This window comes from Aquarana catesbeiana, linkage group LG09 (assembly GCF_042186555.1).
Source record: "Aquarana catesbeiana isolate 2022-GZ linkage group LG09, ASM4218655v1, whole genome shotgun sequence".
NCBI lineage: Eukaryota > Metazoa > Chordata > Amphibia > Anura > Ranidae > Aquarana > Aquarana catesbeiana.
In genome coordinates this window covers 66,369,935-66,391,856 of record NC_133332.1, presented here as the reverse complement: position 1 = coordinate 66,391,856, position 21,922 = coordinate 66,369,935, and the positions used below count along the sequence as shown (strand labels likewise).

Below are 21,922 nucleotides of genomic sequence, written 5' to 3'. Positions count from 1 at the left end.
TACTTTTGGTCCCCTAAAAAGTGAGAGGCACATATACAAACTGTTGTAATTCCTACACCATTCACCTGATTTGGATGTAAATACCCTCAAATTAAAGCTGAAAGTATGCAGTTAAAGCACATCTTGTTCATTTCATTTCAAATCCATTGTGGTGGTGTATAGAGCCATAAAGATTAGAATTGTGTCCATGTCCCAATATTTATGGACCTGACTGTATGTTTGTCCCAAGCATGTTTGAAGCCATATACTGTTGACCGTATATGCTTTATGCATCTTGTGTTTATGTGTGAATAAACGCATTTAGAAAAGTTGTGTGTTTTTCCTGCCCTTCAGCTTCTCTCAAGAGTGAGCCTTTGGGGTTTTTTTTTGTTTTCTGCCTGTAAATGTCTGTGTGTGTATGCAACGCTGTATTTTGGCCTAGGGCGGCACTTTGCATGGGAGCAGCACGAAAAGATTCCCCGCTGGCTTCCGCTACACTTTTAGTGTAGCGGCAGTCTTATGGGGTGGGCTGGGCTGGGAGGCAAATCGGTCTGGCGCCCCCATAAAGCGGCCACACTGCTGCCGGTATGATAATGCTGACAGGGCCGCCATCACGGGGAGACAGCCCATACATATGTAAGGATCCCAAGGGGCCCAGGCGGCAAAACCCAACCAATGAGTTGTTGTTCGGGCGGCCGTCATTCTGCAACTGTGGGGGAGGGCCCGCCGCTTCTAGTTTTGAATGCCCTATCATTACAGCGGACCTCTCACCTGAGTTTTCAGCTACAGAGAGACAAATGCCATGTCGGGAGGCTGAAACTGTCTGGAGGAGAAAGTCAGCTGATAGGCGCGGGCAAGTGGAAAAAGTGGGAGGAGCTCTTCACTGCGGGAGGAAACCCCATGTCAGGAAAGGTGCAGTGGAGACACGTGAAGGGAGCAGTGGCAGCTGCTGCTCAATATTTGGGGGGGGGGCAAACAAACCTCCCCCCTCACTCGCACTGCCGCCAAGCCACTCCCCCCCCATGTGAGATGGATGGGAAGGCGGCCTTACCTTAGGAGATGACAAGGATCGGGGGTAGGGCTGCTTCTCCTTGCTCCAGCCAAGGAAAAAGCCGAGGATTCTCCTCCCGGCTGAGCAGACGTTGCTTCTCCTCCAGGTCAAACAGGAAGTGGGTCCTGAGTCCCAATTGGCTAGGAGTCCTAAGATTCCCTGGCCAATCGGGTCTCTGGACCCACTTCGTGATTGGCCGGGAGGAGAACCAGGAAGACATTAGCGAATATTACTTTGCTATTGTCACACAACTGGGTGGGCTCAGGGTGCAGTGCTCTGCACCCCGAGCCCACCCTTTTTTGAATCCAATTAGACCCTCAGGCATGGAGATTAGGGGCCTGGATGCAATGATTAGGGGGGGCAGCGCCTCTTATGGTCACTGTAATGGATGGAGGGGCGCGCACCTCACGCCGGATGACCTAGATGGAGGGATTTTTTGGCTTTTCATATACCCTACATTAACACATACAAAGATTCACTCCCTAAACAGAAAAGTTTAAAAAGTGATACTTGTGTGCATGTCCTCGGCCGTTGTGCTCTCCTGGCGATATTTCCATTGTGGATTCCACTAAGATTACATACTTTGGGGAGCCTTTAGGACTGTTGAGTGGTATACTCTTCTGTGCGCCATCTCTTGCTGCCCGAGTGTGGGACTTGTGTGGATGCTTGTTGACCCATCCGGGACAACAATGTCCTTGTGACACCAGTGATGTGTCTGTGATGCCATTGCCACCTCCACTCCAGCAGTATATTTACATGATGATCGTCCTGGTGCGATTCCTTCCTGACTACTTCCCCTAACGAAGGGACGTTTTATGTCCTGAAACGCGCTGGGCTGTCTGGACCTCTATGGGAATTTCATCATCATTGTTATCAATTTTTATTAGTTTGATATTTCATATTTGTTTATATGTATACTTTTTTGAATAAATTATATTCATATCTTTGTACTTTTGTTGCCGTTAAAGTCCCAGTTCATTTGGGGGGTAGCTCCTTTCTTTATTAACTGTTTTAAGGGATGTTGGCAATTATTTATGGGTGTGGTTGGATGTTCTCTTTTTATGCCTCTTATGGATGGGTCGCCACTGGAAAGGAGAAAGGCAGGCTGTAAGTACCCAGGCTGAAAGGAAAACCACACCAGTTGAGTGGAAATTGCAGGACAATTATCCACCTGCCACTGGGCTTCTAATCTGGGTAGTAGGGATGGTGCAGGCATGACACAGACATGGTCACCTATACCTGGCAGGTAGGTAGTAGAACTCTCCTGCAATCCTTTGCTAGTGTCAGTTGTACATACTGTATTAAGGAATCTTCATTTTATTTCTGTTGATTGCTGATAAGAAAAATAAACAGATTGATTTATTTATTCCAGCCCCAATCCTTCCTTTGTTCAATGCTAGGACCACATACCTTCACTGTGCAATGTTTTCTGCTGCACCACTATCCTCTTAGTCCTCTCCATAAACTTAGCAGAAATTTGTGCTCAAAGTAGAACTATAGGCAACACTTTTTTTTTATTTCTCATTTTGGATAGAGTAAGGGAGGGTTATAGCCCCTGTCAGTTTATTTTTTGCCATCTGTGTCCTATTGTGGAGATTTCCCTTCCTGCCCCATAGCCAAACAGGAAGTCAGAGGAAATCTCTGCAAATTAAGGGAATGTCCCCCTCCAAAGGCCCCCAGAACTAGTGTCCCCACTGGAAAATTTCAGGGTGGGTCTTAAACAGGAAGGGGTGCGGTCTTGACAGGAAGGGGTGTGTCATATTGAAATTAGGGGGTGCACAAGTTTAGTCAGGTCTAGGGCAGCACAAAACCTAAATACACCACTGTGTGTATGAATACATGGGCCTAGCTTTTACAGGCTGAAAAAAAAACAGCAAAAGGCCTGTATGAGAGTCGGTTTTCAAGCGCCGTATGCATGAGACCTAAAAGAGATTTACCCTCACTTTTGAGAGATTTCGTCACATTTACCTACCCAAGTTGAGAGATTTCCTCACATACACATCCCCACATTGGGAGATTTCCCCTCAGTTTGGGAGATTTCCTCTCATTTACTTACCATAGTTGGGAGATTTTCCCATCATTTACTTACCGTAGTTGGGAGATTTTCCCTCACTTTGATTTATCCTCACATTAGGAGATTTCCGCACAGTTACATTACCAAGTTGGAAAATTTCCTCACATTTACTTACCCAAGTTGGGAGCTTTCCCCTCACTTTGGGAGATTTATCCTCACATTAGGAGATTTCCTTACAGTTACAAAACCAACATGAGGTATCAAATATTGTGATGTGAACCAAAAACAAAAAGTGAAGTCCAAACAACAAATGTTGTGATCTCCTTGATCCTGTGTATAAAGTTCTCTCAGGTTCACAAGAAGCCTTTACTTTGTGTGACCTGCAATGGCTGATAATCAAGATATTATTTTCCAATGGACAAACACATCAAAGAAAGGTGAAGTAATGATCCCTACTCACCAGACGTCGTTGACCCTCTTTGCCTTATGGCAAGAAGAGTCAAATCGGGCTTAAAAGGTCTCTGTGACCAGATAGTATTCACCGACCAATTCTTCCGTCCTCTCCACGCGGCAGTTCAGGGTTCCAAGGATAAGGTCTCTCAGTTGGCAGGATAAAAAGGAAAAAAGAGAAGCTCCTCATAGCGCAAAAAAGTTTCTATGGTTTATTAAAAATCCTTCAACAAGGCAACATCGATAAAAAGCATGAAAATATCCCTTGTCAATGACCGCATGTAGTGGTATTGCAGTATAAAACGTCTAGGTATCGGCATGCGTTCCACCTAGAACTCAGCATGGTGTGCTGTGTGTCTCAACTTGACACGTTTCCTCATCGATGTGATGTCAGAAGCTAAAGGTTATGGTGTGTGGCTCCATAATATATACCTTCCACCATAATTTTCCAAAGTGGCCCGCCCTTGGAACCCTGAACTGCCGTGTGGAGAGGACGGGAGAAATGGTCGGTGAATACTATCCAGTCATGAAGACCTTTTAAGCCCGATTTGACTCTTCTTGTCATAAGGCAAAGAAAGTTGACGATGTCTGGTGAGTAGGGATCATTACTTCACCTTTCTTTGATGTGTTTGTCCATTGGAGAAGAATATTTTGATTATCAATCAGCCATTGCAGGTCACACGTAGTAAAGGCTTCTCGTATACCTGAGAGAACTTTATACACAGGATCATGGAGATCACAACATTTGTTGTTTGGACTTCACTTTTTTGCCTTTTTTTTGTTTTGGTTTTTGGTTCACCTCACAATATTTGATACTTCATATTGTTTGCACAATGTCACTTTATTGTTAATCATTAATTTGGTGGATACATAATACAAGCGCTGTTAAACACGGAGCTTTTCTCTAGTGGAATACATATCACAGTTCAAGCTATAGGTTTGTAGCAGCAGCTGCTCTTAAACACGGTACTTATTTGAATTCACATTGCGAGATTTCTCACCAAGTTGGGAGATTTTCCCTCACATTAAGAGAATGCCCGTCATGTTGAAAGATTTATCCTCACATTAGGAGATTTCCTCAAATTTACCTACCCAAGTTGGGAGATTTCCCCTCACTTTGCAAGATTTATCCTCACATTGAGAGATTTTCAGTCAAGTTGTGAGATTTTCCATCACATTAAGAGATTGTCCATCAAGTTGAGAGATTTATCTTCACATTAGGAGATTTCCTCAAATGTACTTACCCAAGTTGTGAGATTTCCCCTCATTTTGCAAGATTTATTCTCACATTGGCTCTCATTTACTTACCCAAGTTGTGAGATTTCCCCTCACATTAAGAGATTGCCCATCAAGTTGGTAGATTTATCCTCACATCAGATTTCCTCAAATTTACCTACCCAAGTTGGGATATTTCCCCTCACTTTGCAAGATTCATCCTCACATTGGGAGATTTCCTCTCATTTACTTACCCAAGTTGTGGGATTTCCCCTCACATTGAGAGATTTTCAGTCAAGTTGTGAGATTTTCCCTCACATTAGGAGATTTCCTCTCATTTACCCACCTAAATTTGGAGATTTTTCCTCACATACCCCTGTATAGTTGGGAGGTATAATTGTCCCTCACCATACAAAAACTGAGCTACTACGACTATGAGAAGCAGACAACTCCCGATACCAACCCTCACGCCTCTCTTCACCGAGCCCTCTCATGTCCCATGACCTCACCACAGCGTTACCGCACTATGCCCTTTACAAAGATGGCCACCGCCTGGCTTCACACGCCGCCGAGCTGACGTACTTCCTGCGCTGACGTCCTCACGTCCTTTAAGTCCAACATGGCGGCCACCGGTGGTCCCCGCGTGGAAGGGGACTTCTTGGGGTTCAGCGCGCTGTCCAAATGCGGACAGAAGGGAACGGAGAAGAGGAAGCGGCTGAACCGGAATAAGAAGAAGAACTGGAAGCGGCACAGCGATGTCCGGGATGTGGAGGACTTCCTGGAGGATGTGCGGCTGCAAGAGAGGACTGCGGGGTGAGAGCTTGGAGGGTCCCGGGAGTTCAGTGTCCCCCATCCATGACCCCCCCCCCCCTCAGCCTGGGGGGCATTTTCAGATTTTAAAGTGCTTTACATTTTGGAGGAGTGGGGAAGAGTTAATCCCTTGTCAGGGTGTTTTTGGTGTTTGTTTCATTGGGGAGGTTTCCCTTCACTTCCTGTCCCAGAGATGCAGCAGGAAGCTAGAGGAAATCTCCTCTTAAAGTGACCATACATTATATAACCCGAGTGTACAATCTCCTTTAAATCTACTGACATCTGTGTAATGTTAAGTCCTGTGTGATTAGATAGAAATGGATTGGGTTGTATAGGTGAGTCCTCACATTACATAGGATGGTAAATGAGATTGTACAATCAGGTTGTAGTGTGTGTGTTTGGCAACCTTTTAGACAGGTGTCCCTGTTGGAATTCTTTCCCGTCATCTATTGCTCTGGTGACAAATCTAAAATTTCAGATTTCCCCTCCCTTTCTGGTCTTGGTGATAATGTTCACCGGGACAAACAGAGGGAGGATCTCCCCAACAGTCAGCATTAAACAACTGACAGAGGGTATAGAGGCGCCCCCCCCCCCCGGGACCAAAATTTGGACCTCTGGTACTTTTTGTGTGGCCCCTGGGGACCCCCTCAAACACTGATCTGTTTCTCCATTGTCCTGTTATAGTAGTCTATGACTATCTGAAGCATGTCCCCAGTTTACGACAACTCCTATGGCACGTGTTTACACTTTTGACTGGCCCGATAAGGAAATCTTTTTCAGTAACTGGAAAGTGTGTTCCTGGGCATACCGTAATCACTGCGTGCAGTTCCAGTCCCCCCATTGCATAGTTACATAGTAGGTGAGGTTGAAAAAAGACACAAGTCCAACCTATGTGTGATTATATGTCAGTATTACATTGTATATCCCTGTATGTTGTGGTTGTTCCGGTGCTTATCTAATAGTTTTTTGAAACTATCAATGCCCCCCCCTGCTGAAACCACCGCCTGTGGAAGGGAATGCCACATCCTTGCCGCTCTTACAGTAAAGAACCCTCTACGTAATTTAAGGTTAAACCTCTTTTCTTTAATGAGTGGCCATGTGTCTTGTTAAAACTTTTTCACGGAAGGGAATTTATCCCTATTGTGGGATCACCAGTACAGTATTTATAAATTGAAATCATATCCCCTCTCAAGTGTCTCTTCTCCAGAGAGAATAAGTTCAGTGCTCGCAACCTTTCCTCATAACTAATATCCTCCAGACCCTTTTTTAGCTTTGTTGCCCCTCTTTGTACTCGCTCCATTTCCAGTACATCCTTCCTGAGGACTGGTGCCCAGAACTGGACAGCATACTCTAGGTGCGCCCGGACCAGAGTCTTGTAGAGCGGGAGAATTATCATTTTATCTCTGGAGTTGATCCCGGTTTTAATGCATGCCAATATTCTGCTTTGTTGGCATTGGATGCCATTGCTGAGCCTATCATCTACTAGGACCCCCAGGTCCTTTTCCATCCTAGATTCCCCCAGAGGTTCTCCCCCCAGTGTATAGATTGCATTCATATTTTTGCCACCCAAATGCATTTTTACATTAAACCTCATTTGCCATGTAGTTGCTCACCCCATGAATTTGTTTTGTTAATTTGCTTTTTGCAAGGTTTCCACATCATGCGGCAAAGTTATTGCCCTGCTTATCTTAGTATCGTGCGCAAATACAGAGATTGAACTGTTTACCCCATCCTCCAGGTCGTTTATGAACAAAAATAGGATTGGTCCCAGCACAGAACCCTGGGGAACCCCACTACCCACCCCTGACCATTCTGAGTACTCCCCATTTATCACCACCCTCTGAACTCACCGTGTAGCCAGTTTTCAATCCATGTATACTCACCCTATGGTCCATGCCAACAAACCTTATTTTGTACAGTAAACGTTTATGGGGAACTGTCTCAGATACACCACATCTACAGGCCTTCCTTTATCTAGATGACAACTCACCACCTCATAGAAGGTTAATAGATTGGTTTGGCAAGAACGAGTCTTTATGTATCTATGCTGATTACTGCTAATGATACCGTTCTTATTACTAAAATCTTGTATATAGTCTCTTATCATCCCCTCCAAGAGCTTGCATACTATTGATGTTAGGCTAACTGGTCTGTAATTCCCAGGGATGTATTTTTGGCCCTTTTTAAATATTGGTGCTACATTTGGCTTTTCTCCAATCAGCTGGTACCATTCCAGTCAGTAGACTGTCAGTTAAAATGAGGAATAATGGCCTGGCAATTACTTGACTGAGTTCCCGAAGTACCCTCGGGTGCAAGCCATCTGGTCCCGGTGATTTATTAATGTTAAGTTTCCCAAGTCTAATTTTAATTCTGTCCTCTGTTAACCATGGAGGTGCTTCCTGTGATATGTCATGAGGATAAACACTGTAGTTTTGGTTACTGAAGCCCCCCGATTCCCTTGTGAAGACTGAGGAGAATAATTCAATATGTTTGCCATCTCCCCATCCTTTGTAACCAGATGTCCTTCCTCATTCTTTATGGGGCCAATATGGTCTGTCCTCCCTTTTTTATTGTTTACATACTTAAAGAATTTCTTGTATTTTTTTATTTTTTTTGCTTTCCTCCGCTATGTGTCTTTCCTGTTCTATCTTAGCTGCCCTAATTGCACCCTTACATTTCTTGTTGCAGTCTTAACGTGTTCCCCACATGTTGTGCTCCCAGAAAGGAGAGTGAGAGTGGGAGTAGGGGCTAGTAAATGTCATTTACCAGCCCCTCTCTTTTCTAAATTAACACAGTGAACACTCATGGTGTTCATTCATAACCAAAGCATGGCAAACTGTTTACTATGCTTGTTTGTTAATGAACAGGAAGCCGCTCAGCATAGAGAGCACTTCCCATTCATTCACTGTCTGTGCAGCTGAGGCTGCAGAGAAAGGCATGTGTGTTTGAGCTTTGGGGTGCACACACTAATGCAATAGTCTGCGCACACCTATGAGTAACTGCTGTTTGAGAGGAGATTTCTCCTTATTGTGTATATATCTGGGGCGGGAAGTGTATATGGAGTGCACACAGTGATGGCTAACAGATTCTGCCGCCTCTATTCTTTTTGATAGTTAGATCTGTCAAATATACCACTTAAAGTGATTTGTAAAGCTCGATTTTTAATTTTATTTAAAATAACAAACATGTCATACTTCAGCTTGTTTTGCACCGAGTGACCCCCATCCACCTGTTCTGGGGTCCCTCGGCGGCTCTTGTGGCTCCACCCCACATCAGATAACCCCCTAGGAGAAGCGCTCTCCCAGGGGGGTTACCTCGCGGGCGCGCTCCCGAGTACAGCATTCGGCGTCCATAGACGCGAATACCGGACTCGGGCCCCGGCGCCCACGTAATTGGATTTGATTGACAGCAGTGGGAGCCAATGGCTGCACTTCTGTCTATCCAATCAAGAGCCAGGAACCCGTGCAGAGAGGGACAGTGCGTCTCCCCATAGGGAAATACAGGGTCAGGTCGGGTTGGTCACTGCCAGAAGTTTGCAGCCTTGATGCATTAAGGTGAAAAAACACAGGGTTTATAACCCCTTTTAAGGGAAAAAAAACCCTGATCCTTAAAAGAAAGTACAGTTCTTAGGTTCCTGTACAGTCTGTAGTAATATCTCAAGCACCGATTCCAGTTCTTCCTAGTCTACCTCTGTGAACTATAGGACACCTCCCCCTGTGTTTTGTACAGGAGGTGATCTGTAGACTTTGCCTTTCTCATTTTAGGGCTGGTTCACACTTGCTTTGGTCTCTGGGGAGAGATCTGCATTGGGAGAGAGCACTTGACAGACGGTGAGGAGGCAGTGTTTCCCCCGCTCCTCACCACCTGCTTTAACTGCTTGAACCCCACACTTGCATGCGGTTGCAGGGCACTTGCAGAGCACCCCTTTTCACTTGAATGAGTTGCATTCAGCAGGTGCTACGCCCACCCAAAGCAATGGGGGAATAATTGCTCCTGTGAAGCAAAGCACCGTGGCACGTGTACACACTTAGTCACTGCTTCTGTAGTTAAAGCAGTGCTCAACCGTGGGGTGTTACTGCCCCCCAACCACTAGTGTGAGCTCTGAATCGTTTCCTGATCTGCCTGATGGTCGGATGTCTGTGCACAGTCAGATGAGCGTTCCTAGACTGCACATGGGCTGGTGACAAGAATTTGTGAAAGTTGAAAATGTATAAAGTTGACTTGTCTTTTCTTTTAACAGTGGTCTGCTAGCCGAGAAGGAAGATGAGAGCTTGTTCTTTGTGGACACTGGTAATGAACAAAAAGGTAAGCCTCCCCTTCCAGCAGAAGAAAATCTAGACAATTGTTTTTTTTTTTTTTTTTTTTCGTTGGGTCATTGGTCCCTTATTAACTGTTGCGTATCTGGAGTTTTTTACTAGAGGGATTCCCCCTTGTGGGCAGGTAATGCCCATGCCAGGATTTTGCTCTGTAGCTTACAGGGGCAACTGCTGAAGCCCCCAGCATTTACCTTGGCTTTTTTTTCTTTGGTCTCCATTGCATTGCTTTTTAGGGCTTCTGGGTTGGTAAGACCTCCCTGGCCGGATGTGTCATCTGAGGCATTGTTTCATTCCAGCAGTCATCTTGCTCCGTCAGTGGCGTCTCTTCCGGTGACACCGGGTGCAGCTTGACACCGCTACCAGATGTAGCTTCTCTCCAAATGTCTTTGTCAATTCCATTGATGGCTTCTAAATACCTTTTTTAATTCTTTAACTACTTCAATACAGGGCACCTACACCCCCTTCCTGCCCAAGCCAGCTTTCAGCGCTGTCACACTTTGAATGACAATTGCACGGCCATGCTACACTGTAACCATGTGAACATTTTTTATCATTTTCTTCACACAAATAGAGCTTTCTTTTGGGCGCTGATGAGGGAGTACTGATGGGCAATGATGAGGTAGCCCTTATGGGCACTGATGAGAAGGCACGAATATGTGGCACAGTTGGGCATCGCTGGTGGACACTCACTGCTGGCACTGGTGAGCGCTTTATTGTAATCGGGGCACTGATTATCAGTGCCCTGATTACATCCCTAGTTGTCCTCTGAGGAGATGCCGCTGATCGGCTCTCCTCTCCTCACACTGTCCGTGTGAGGCGAGGAGCGCCATGGTTAAAGGGCCGTGGCTCTTTACAGAGATCGGGGTCGGGCCGTGTCCTAGCAACATGGCACGATCGCCACGCTGCGTGCCCCCGGGGGCTGTTCTGGGTGCGTCATATGACAGTGGGTGGGTGGCAAGTGGTTAAGGTTTCGAGCAATCCATAGAATCAGATATCGGCTGTAGTAGCTTAGTGTAGTTTGATGCACACTATATCTCTTTGGTTCATTTTAACTTCTTACTGTCCATGTAATGCTTTACATGGACAGTAAGAAGTTGCCTCTCGGTCTTTAGGTGGGACCAGCTCCTGATCATGTGATCACTGTGACAGGGAAACAGTGGTCATGTGATTGGACACCCTGGGAAAAATGGCTGTTTGAATTTTCCATGTCACATAATAGCGCAAAATTTGAGTAAAGGTTACCTTGTAAAACGATCCATTCAGTTTAAAAGTAGACAAGAAAGGCAAACTTTTTTTTTTTTGTATAGATATAGAAAAACCATTAATTTTTGTTTTTTCCCATTTTAATAAATGATCACATCCCCTCTGTTCTCAGCTGCATAAGAGCTGGGGAGGGGGGGGGGGGTGGAGAAGAAGCAGCAGCACACTAAGCTTCCCAGTGAATGGGTGTGCAGCAGGGCGTATCAGAAGTCTGATCATTGGAGGAGAGCATACGGAACTCCCAGCATAGCTAGAGAGCTGACCACGGTGTGCTGTCCTGTTTATTGTGGTCAGTTGTTAATAGGAAAGCAAAGGGACTAGCAGGATCACCAGGGATTTCACACAAATGGAGCAATTCAAAGAGAACAGGATACTTTTATACAAGTACATGGTACAGCAGACACATTTTAGGAATATGAAATGTTGGGGTAACAATCGCTTTAATTTTAGGCCACACAAATGCAATATAATACACGTTTGTTGGCAAAATATTAAAAATGAGGTTGCATTCAGAAAAATTATGCCCGACACGTAAAGCATTAAAAATGCATGCACCCATGAAACAGCAACAAACTTTATTACCCAAAATTTTCCGTACACTTTTTAAAAGCCTCTATGTAAAAACATTAATTTAGAGTTAACAATGAAAAATGGGCCATGAATTATTGCTCTAAATCCGGTGATAACTTGTGTAGCGCAATCAACATTTTTATGCATAGTCAACCCCAAATTGTGTGTTCTAAAATACTTTTTGCTTGCTCTCAAATCCATTCCTTGAATGTTCCCAGGGGGTGTGCGAGCTTACCTCTGACAGATTTACACATGGCATGCCAAGGTATGACATACGCCTGTGGCAGCAAAAGAGTTAAAGCGACCCCCGGGGCTGGGCATGAAGGGGTTGATAAAGTAAAAAAAAATCTACTCAAAACCAATTTTAATTTAAGTGGGGGTTCGGTTATAGAATCTTTTATTAAAACAAAAAAAAAAAACCTGCTTACTTATGAGGCACAATTATACAGAATTATTTATTGAATGATTTAACAATTGATATTTTCCATCTTTACAGATTCTAAGGTCAACAAACGTGTTAAGCCCTTGAGGATAGACCTCATTTTACAGCCAGATTCTAAAGTACCTGTACCCAAAGAGTAAGTACCTGCTGTGTTGTGTTTTGGGATAGGTAACTTCCCACCTGCAAGGAGAAATATTTTGGGGGCTGAATAATAAAAACTTTTAACTAGACTGATGTTGCAACTGATTATATTACCCTTTGAAAGATGTAACTGTTGTTGATAGTAAACAAAAGGTCTATGTTCTGTTTCTGAAGTGTTTGCAGTGGTTGTATCCACCGCCTTAGCTTGATCTTTTCTTCAAAACTTGCTGAATGTTAATACTTCTCTGTAACCATGTTTTAAAGTGGTTACGTACTGGAAATCGCAGCGCGGCTTCCCACACTGCACAGCTTCTGTGAGGGCAGCATTTTTGAAAATGGAGCAGGGACCTTTCCCTGCATTTTCAGGAGGCACCACAGCCCATTCAAATTGCGGCTCAGAGCTGCTTAAGTGTGAACCTAGTCTTATTGGGGACACTCGTAGAGGAGCAAAAATTAGTTGTAATGCTATTGACAAACTCATCAACGTTATTCATAGTTCAGCTTTAAGACTTAATAGGTAATCTTAAATAGCCTGTTAGGAGAGGTAATTGCATGCCTCTGGCTTATTGATTTGCTGAAGCAACACTATTCAAGAGACTTTCTTACAGTAACAAATTACAGCCAGCAAACTGAGGTTATTCAGAGTGATACCTTTTTTGTATTGCTGGAAGTGAAGCAACAGGAATATAACAGTTTTGCAGTAGAGGATTTGTACAAGAGAGGAAGCTAGAGGAGTGATAATCTGCAGGAGTGAGTGCAGAGGAAGAGGAGCAATTGTCTGCATTGGAGATATATTCAGGGGAAACAGACTGTGAAAGTTAGAAGTGCATCATTTTCAGGGCTAAAGCTGCTAATCAATGTTCTACAAATGTGGTGACAATTCAATAAGTGCTATCGGCATCTCATACCTTCCTTTACCCTAACCAAGTTGTATCCCGCAACAAAACTACGCAAATGACTGCTCATTGTCTCAGAAGTGATAGATGAGGGTCTGGCAGCAGGGTGCTTTGGTGGATCGTTGTCGAGTGCTCACACCATGGCTACAGGTGGGTTAGTCAGGATCCCTCCAGAGCCTGGACTGGTTAAGTGACGCCTGGCGAAAGCAGGCTTAGTCCACTGTCGGATGAATACTGGTCATAGGAATGCAGATCTAAGTGCACTCTTGTGACCCACAGGAGAAGTGGGGCCAAAAGAGGTTTGGTCCTACTTCTGCTTTTAATTAGGACAAGGGAGTTCTATGATTCTTGTGCACTAGGTGGCAGCATTTGTTATAATTTTTTGTGATATCTATCAGTGTGTGTCTTGTAACCATAATATGATCTTGGCAACCTGAAGTCCTCTGTAGAGCAGCACTTAGACTGGTATAGGCAACACTTAACCAGTTGGGGCCCTGCTGCTTTGCACAGTTCTGCGTGTGAGCATGCTTGCAGCAAGGGGAGATCACATCAAATCAGCTACTCCCTCATTGTCCAGTGAACAAGTGGGGTTTAATTTTTTTTTTTTTTTCCCCAGTTTGCTTACTATAGTTGCACTACTGCCTCTGCTTGCTCCCTGATCTACTGCCAATTTCCAAGAGACAAAAAAAGTATTTCTTTTGTTACACTTCATTTGTGTCATGTCACATTTATCCCTTTTTTTCCTTAGTATTTCCTCTCACCAAGTACCCAATGGGAAGAAGCTTAAGAGGAAACGGGAGCGAGTAGAGAAACAAGAAAAGAAGGGGATTCTTCCTCGATCAGAGAGACTTCTGAGAGCACAGCTAAACCAGACCAAAAAGGCACACAAACCAGAGGCCAACAACAACCCATCCCGGGGATTCTATGATCTCTGGGGACACAGCAGTAAGTAAAAGTACTGTAGTGCTTTAGTTCTGGGAACACTTTCCAATCTACTATATCTTAATGCTTTTGTTCCTTTGCAGATCCTTTGGACTCTGCTCTGGAAGGAAAAGACCAATGGTATCTAGAACAGACCAAGAAGAGCCGTGTTAAGGTAAATTTCTGCTCTTCTGCAAATATTTAGTAAAATACAAAAAGGCTCATTAAAAAAAAAAAAAAATTGGGGTAATGATCAGTAACAGGAGAGACAGAGGAAGTGCAAGAATGAAAGCAGCTTCCTTAAAGACAATTGAGAGCAGCACATTAGTGGCATTGCTAAATCTTGAGGATTGCCGTTAAAGGCACAGTGCCTTTCATCTCACAATGCAGATATATACAAGAACCTAGATACAATTACATGCCAGAAAGGTAACTTGTTTAGCCACAATTAACTTGCCTAGCTTTCTTCTACAATATGGGAAATGTTCAATTTTAAATTAAACCCTTGGTGCCGATGGTATGCAAATATGCAGCCTCTTGGTGGAGTGGGCCTTGGCACGGAGAGGCTGCACATTTGCAAACTCAGCTTTGCCGAGAGCATGTGCACTGTATGCTCCCAGCATCGTAACCGGCGGCTAAAGGAAAGCTTCTGATTGCTATTTGCGAGCGGTCGCTTTTCTATCATGTGACTGCTGTGACAGGCATTCACGGCAGTCACATGATCATAAACCTCTTTTAAAAAAAAAAAAAAAAAAAAAAATCGATTCATCGAGCACGAAAAGTCGCTTTAATGGTAAGAAGTACTTTATTCATCATTGGTTAGCAACAGCATAACGTTGTTAAAAAGAATTCAGAGACTTATTGTACTTTATAAGTGTTGGTCTTACATAAAATGCACACATTTACTTGTATTTACTTTTAAACATATTGTATGGCTCTCACAGAATTACATTTTTAAAATATGTGGCGTTCATGGCTCTCTCAGCCAAAAAGGTTCCTGACGCCTGGTTTAAGGTCTGCATAAGTACTTGGGTGAATGTAGGTTTTGATCCCTCCCTAGATAGTTGGATATCCAAAGATATGCACCTACCACTAGTCTAACTGACCTACCGGTGTTTCCCTCTGCTGGAATAGTTTTACCACATTCATTCCCTATATTTTATTGGGCGTTACTGGGTTGACGTATTAGGAATGGCACAACAAACCAATGGAACGAATGATAAGGAATGATGCATAGGCCAGATCCAAAGCAAAATGTGAGGACTTGGTATCTGGTGCAAGGGTATAGCTCATACTGGTGAAGCAGTTCCTCTTTATCTTCAGCTGGTTCTAGGGTGGTGTTGTGGTCTGCAGATGATTGCTGTCCCTTAGTAAACTCTGTCCAGTAGTAGGTTGGAGACTAATAAGTTCAGAATTTCCCATCTACTACAAATAACGGTTTCATGGTCATCGGCACGTTATTTACCAATAATATAAGAGGACAAATATTCTTCATGTGTCGTTCTTGCAGCAGGTTTACCTCCAGTAATTTGACAAAAAGTCTGAGTTCCTGACAAAACCATGTAAATCCAATTGTAAGCATGTCAGGTACCCTTTGCCTTTCTCATGATCCCTTTACTTTTCCTCCCTCCATGCCTCACCTTTTCTGGATCTGTTTTATTTTTCTGCAGCGTCCAGAAAGACTAAATAAGAAACCATCACAGCTACCTGCGGTTGAAGTTGCTGCTCCTGGGGCCTCCTACAACCCAACATTTGAGTCACACCAGGTAAGACTTTGTTTAGTCAGCATCTTGTCAGTGAGATGAAGTAAAAATATCACAGCATGTGCTGCTGTGTAACTGACCAGTGATTCCGACTTCTGCTGTAACATATGAAATACACTAGAATTTTGAAACCTATTGGTATTTGCATTCTGGTAATTACCACTTGCAAAATATAAGGGGATTATGGAATTCTACTCTAGGCTTTTGACAGTGCCCCTTGGTAGAAGAGAGGTTGTACACACAGACTGCAGCAAAGATAATCCATAATTGACAGTACCACTTTACAAATGCAAATGTCCTGCTGGTTGAGACATTGTTTTAAATCAAATTATAACCTTAAAACTGCAATTATTAAGCTTTTTAGCACTTGGTTATCCACAGAGATTTGTTTTATTTGTTATGTCTTTTTTTTTTTTTTTTTTCTCAGGCACTGCTTCTTGAGGCTCATGAGGTAGAAGTGAAGAGGCTGAAGATGGAGGAGAAATTGGAGAGACAGCTAAAGCTCCCTGCTGGAGCTGAGGTCACAACAGAGGTTTGTCTTTTCTAGCCATTTGGTGTTTCTGAAATATCCCATGTCACCCGGGCAGGTAATAGTGTCCATTTTGTAATAGAGTCCCTGTTGCAGGGGATGCAACGGCTCTAGAGGAAAAGCAGGGGCAAATTTTTAGTAAAGTTGGGGTTCCCTACCACCTGGTCAGAATCCGGTTTCCTAGATTCTGCTGGAGATTTGTGTGCAAGGAACAGAATATGATCAATCTTCCTGAGTGAAAGTGAGACAACGTATCTTTTCCATGTCAAAAGAAATGGGGGACCCTAACCAACTGCTTTTACAACAAACCCCCCCCCCAAGATGCCTGAGAGAGATGGTGTAATCTGCACCCTTAGGTATTTAATGTTACAGGTGGCCCATTTCAAGGTCAAGTTTATTTTAAAGTGGAAGTAAACCCCATTCATGAAATCTGACCTGGGCACATATCTGTAGTGTTTACTTATCTCTCTCCAAAGCTCCCAGTGAGATAACAGCATCTGGAAATTTGTGTTGGGGAGGAAACTTGGAGGTAGATAAGCAGAGAGCTTGTCTATTCAGACTGCAGCTCTACAAGTTTCACAGCTGTGGCTGTGCTGTGGAGGGGGTTGCAGAGGACACACCCATCAGCAGAAGCCCCATAGTCTATGGGTGACGTCAATCCCCATTCATGTCACAGCCATGGGCTGTGTCCTCTACAGAGCTTGCCGCTGCAGATTGGATTTGCTTCAAAAAAGGTATGTATACTGATTTCTTCTTTTACAGGGCTTAGATAGGTTAGTGTTTGATCATGGATGCCTGTAGATGCAGGGAGGTTAGTGTTAGAGTGGATTAACACTTTAATGTAGACATTTTAAGTGGTGTTTGGAAGACTGTATACCCTTAAAGTGGAGTTCCAACCCCAAAAAAAAAAAATTTGTAACATGTTTAAAAACATTTGGAGAGATTTTTTTTTTTTTTTTACTCACCTCTAAATGCCTGTTGCTAGGGGGTCCCTCGTAGTCTGCCTCCTTCGGTGCCTGGGCTCCTGACGTCACTTCCCTCGGCGTAGGAAGGGAGATTGCCTCTCTCCCCTCCCTCTTGTCAATCATCTGGGACATGTGGCCGGTCCCAGATGATTGCGGGGCCAGTGACGGCTCGTGCATGCGCAGTGGGTGCCCGTCTGTGAAGCCAAAGCGGGGTGCCCACAGTTAGAATGCCAGTGCCGCTGAGCGGAGGGGGGGGATGAGCGGGGCTTCGATCCCCCGCATTGCTGGACCCTGGGACAGGTAAGTGTCCAATTAAAAGTCAGCAGCTGCAGTATTTGTAGCTGCTGACTTTAAAGTGGGGTTCCCATTTTTTTTTTTTTTTTTTTAATGTGTTTTGCTGTAATGCTAAAATAAGAAGAGACAGGGAGTGCATCTGTTGTGTTTTTGTTTGAGAGGGAAGTCCGTGAATAGAGCTTATTTTACTTGGACAGTTGCAACTGGGTGAGCGTAGAGTGGTATCAAGTCACTTTCTCATATTATCCTCAAGACCGATATACTTCAGGATCTCCCAATATACATGATTGCTTTTTCAATGAATTACGTTGAATTGGTATGTTTCTAGAGCATGCAAAATAAATGAGGTTTAGTGCTGCAGGTGTCATCCCTGGCTTTCATGTTGGAAATGAAATGGCCACTTAAATCTAAAAGTCTAGGCCATATGATTATAATATATTTCGAGTTGTTTTCCCCTTATCACTGGTGAAGAGTGTAAGGGTTTTTTTTTTTTTTTTTTTCTTCCCTTCAAATTGAATAGAAATTCTGCTTATGATTTGACATGTTGGTACCCTTTCCATTTTGGTGTTTCTTCCGACACCAGTACTGCAAGGTATAAGTTACATCGAACCTGATGCCACGATACCACCTCCTGTGTAGGCGTAGCCATGCACTAAACACAGCCAGTGATGAATATTGTGTTCTCCTACACACAGGGCGAACACAATCCTCATAATGGGCTATGTTTTTAGTGCATAGTCAAGCCTACACAGGAGATAGACACAACACCTGGGCTGGTGTCAATCATGGCTGCGGCGCTGTTATTTGCATAAAGAGTGCAAATGCAATGGAAGCTTTTCCACCTGGTCCAACTATATAAGCAGGCTTTTTTTGCAGTTTAAAGTAAGCTATACCAAGCAGAGGTACGAAAATATAAAAGTATAAATATTCAGATTTTCTCTATAGATTAATTTTGTAAAATCAACACAGAACCCCTGCATCCCTTGCCTTCACCAAAAAGTTAACAAATGCAGACCTCAGAAGCCGACAAATCTGACAGGTCTGCCATGGTCTGTGTAATGCTGCACCTGTGTCAGCCATGCAGTATAATGGTCTAGAGATTTGTCTTTCTGACTAAGGCTGTCAACATGCAGCTTGTTCTGAATTGTCTGACTGGTGTTACACATTGAAACAAAGTCCTACCACAAACTGGTTTCTGTGCAGCCCCTTGGCCTTATGCTGAATGTCAAAACAATGGTGCAAATGCATGCTCTGTGTACTTCCAGGAGAGCCGCCTGCAAGAACTTTGTGAGGGTCTGGTGGAGGAGTCTGATGATGAAATGGAACAGAAGGAGAGCACGGAGCAGCAAGCTGTAGCCTTTCCACAGAGAGAACGAAAAACAGAACGCCAGAAGAAGAAGCAGAAAGAGGCCAAATTTCTGGTAAGCAATGTATTACACTTTTTTGGAAAACCACAAAATTCAGTAATGGGCAAGAAGAGTAGCAGCTTGCACTATTGGATGCCACAGGTAGAAAAGATATTGACCCACTCTACATTTCATCCTTTGATTCCCTATAGAACAGGTAACGTTTCAGTGCACTTTGGATACTAACCATTTAAGGCTTATCCACTCATGTCCACACCCGTGTATATATAAATTGACGTCGAATACAGGTGCATTGAACTGAGAGAACTGAGTTAAAGAAATACAAAGTGTACTTATTAAACCAGTAATTTTAAATAAAAAGGAGCCTGTTATTTTCTAGAACCCCCTGAAAGCCCCAAACCAGGTTGCTAGCCTCTAATTTCCCATTCGCCCAGTAATTTCATTGGCAGCGTAACAGACAGTGGGTGGGGGGAACCTGCCTTATTAAGTTTAATCAATACTGTATTTGTATAATGGTATGCCTTAGAAAAAAATCTGAAGGTAGGTACAGTTTCCTTTTATGTGCCTGCATTGAAGTTATATTACTTTAGTCAATGGCAGATATACTTAAAGTGATTGTAAAGTCAAAGATTAATACCAGCCCCTCTGTTCTACTAAGCCATCCTACACTGTGTACATGTTTGTATAAAATTGTACCTGTAAATACCTTTCATTTCTGGCCAGTGACATGTTCTCCGGCAGCTCTCTTCCCCCTATCTAAGGGCAACAGTAGGAGGGGCTAAGATCCCTCTGACGTCATTCGGGAGGTCATGTAACCACTGTGCTCTCTGCTTAGCCCCTAGAGAGAGACTGACTTGCATGGCCTTGCTCCTGTGCCACTTTACAATCACTTTAAGTATATCTACCATTGACTAAAGTAATATAACTTCAATGCAGGCACATAAAAGGAAACTGTACCTACCTACCTGTGTCTATTGACCCAGGCCTGATTTTTATTTTTTCCAGGTATAAAATATTTTACAGCGCGCACACATTCAAGAATGATATTTCCTGCAAGGCTAGTTAAAAACACCTGAACATATTCAAAAAATACGGGGGTTTGGTCACACTATATGGTCATATAGTGCTAAGCCCACTTACTGCGACAAAGTACCCCGAATTAGTGGGTCCTACTCTAGTAATAGAATGGAAGATCCTTTGTCTCAACCATGAGAGCTGAACTCCTCTATGTGGGAGAACTGAAGGGGATACATCCTATGCACTGGTGGCCACTAAATAAGAGGTAATGAGGAGGGGGAGGAGTGCTCCAGCCCATTTTCAAATATGACATTTCTGACTGTGGGACCTCCTAAACCTGTACGGTTTAGGAGATATTCACTTTGCATGCAGCCGCTGAGGTCAGCAGCGCATGCGATGTGAAGGTCCAGCAGACGCTGCCGGACCTTGCCGGGAAGAAGACTCCCACGAGTGAGATAATCGCGGCTCAGGCCACTCCGCTCCAGATCCGTGAACACTGAAGAAACGCAGAGGGCAAAATGTCAGCTCCCTCGACGTGGACCGGCATCGGATGCCGACGCCTCGTTCTGAGGTTAGTATTTCATATTGAGCTAGTATGCGCTGCATACTAGCTCATTATGCCTTTGCCTTACAGGTGTGTGGGGGGTTTTTTTGTTTTTGTTTTTTTCTGTGCGGTTATACAACTGCTTTAAACTTTGCTCATACATCTATATTTTGAGCTTATCTGAGGTCTAGTGACCCCATGGTAGCGTTAATCAGTGATGCCCTTCTCAGGCTTTAAATCCCTGCTTGATAAGTCAGTGCCAGCTGGGCATACAGCCAGAATGAGCTTACAACCCCACCCCCTCCCAGTCCTATGACTTCTCAGTCTGCTGTCAAGGTGCGTTTTCTGTCTGACACTTGCTAAGCCTCTATTGCTTTTCTCTGCTCTGGAGAAAGTTGCTATTGGCTCAGTTATCTACCTTGCAGTGAAATGTTCCTTTTTTCCAAATTCTAACAGTGAATTCTTTGTGTAGCGTTTTAAGTCTGGTTTATAAATGAAGTGTTTTTTATTTTTTTTATAGAGATATAGATTTATATATATATATCTATAGCTCTCTCTCTCTCTCTCTCTCTCTCTCTATATCTATATCTATATCTATATCTATATCTATATCTATATCTATATCTATATCTATATCTATATCTATATCTATATCTATATCTATATCTATATATATATATATATATCTATCTCTATATGTGTAGCGCCCACCTACTTAGGTGTGTGCTAGATTAGGTTTAAAAATAGGCCAAATTGCCAGTGTTTTACCCTGTGGTGTAAGCTGGTGGGTTTGATTGGCATGGGAGGTTGATTAGAGTAGAGGAAGGTTTGGCCACCTACACTCTGCCTGTGTAGTTTCTTTCATTTTCCATGACCTGGTCTGGGAAGTGGGAGGAATAAAGGACTAGAGTGGCAGGTAGTTTTCTGGAGACCCCTCTGAGCCAATCATTGATTGCTTGGGCAGAGGCGGGACTTCTATAAAAGACTAAGTCACATGCTTCCAGGGGTTTTTTTTTTTTTTTTTTTTTTTTGGGAGTTCCCGAGAGTGAAGATCCAGAGAAGGATGTAGAGCCCAGTGCAGCTTGGGTGCTCTCCCCTTGGGAGGAAGAATATGCATGTGGAGATGAGACTTCAGGAGAAGTGATAAGAAGGTTGCTACTACTGACAAACACAAGGACTGGGAGAGGATCTTCTGTGGAATAATGGATGGTTGCTCGGTAACACACGTGAGTACCCAGGGGAACAGTGCTTCTAAGAGACCATAAAGGGGTTAGAGTTCGGGTCCAGGAAAAGGAATAGGAGTGGGCCTTAAAGAACTAACACCCTGGAGGAATCCAAAAGGTCATCTCTTTGGACTTTATTCAGAGTATCGTCCTTG

The 21,922-nt window shown here is 43.7% G+C and overlaps 1 protein-coding gene and 1 long non-coding RNA gene across 5 annotated transcripts in view; one reads left to right on the top strand and one right to left on the bottom strand.

The window, feature by feature from the left end:
• LOC141107756 (uncharacterized) overlaps positions 1 to 5,278 on the bottom strand; it is a 74,498-nt gene extending 69,220 nt beyond the window's left edge. For all 4 annotated transcript variants that reach the window (XR_012235961.1, XR_012235960.1, XR_012235959.1 and 1 more), the window contains exon 1: positions 5,173 to 5,278. This is a non-coding gene — a long non-coding RNA (uncharacterized lncRNA). The remainder of the gene's footprint in view (positions 1 to 5,172) is intronic.
• A 5-nt stretch (positions 5,279 to 5,283) lies between these two features.
• Positions 5,284 to 21,922, top strand: part of NOP53 (NOP53 ribosome biogenesis factor) — a 32,268-nt gene continuing 15,629 nt past the window's right edge. The window contains exons 1-8 of the mRNA XM_073598688.1: positions 5,284 to 5,522; positions 9,760 to 9,824; positions 12,162 to 12,243; positions 13,893 to 14,089; positions 14,170 to 14,240; positions 15,736 to 15,831; positions 16,256 to 16,360; positions 18,882 to 19,037. Of these exons, the coding sequence (XP_073454789.1) occupies positions 5,329 to 5,522; positions 9,760 to 9,824; positions 12,162 to 12,243; positions 13,893 to 14,089; positions 14,170 to 14,240; positions 15,736 to 15,831; positions 16,256 to 16,360; positions 18,882 to 19,037 (966 nt within the window). The 5' untranslated portion in view covers positions 5,284 to 5,328. The remainder of the gene's footprint in view (positions 5,523 to 9,759; positions 9,825 to 12,161; positions 12,244 to 13,892; positions 14,090 to 14,169; positions 14,241 to 15,735; positions 15,832 to 16,255; positions 16,361 to 18,881; positions 19,038 to 21,922) is intronic.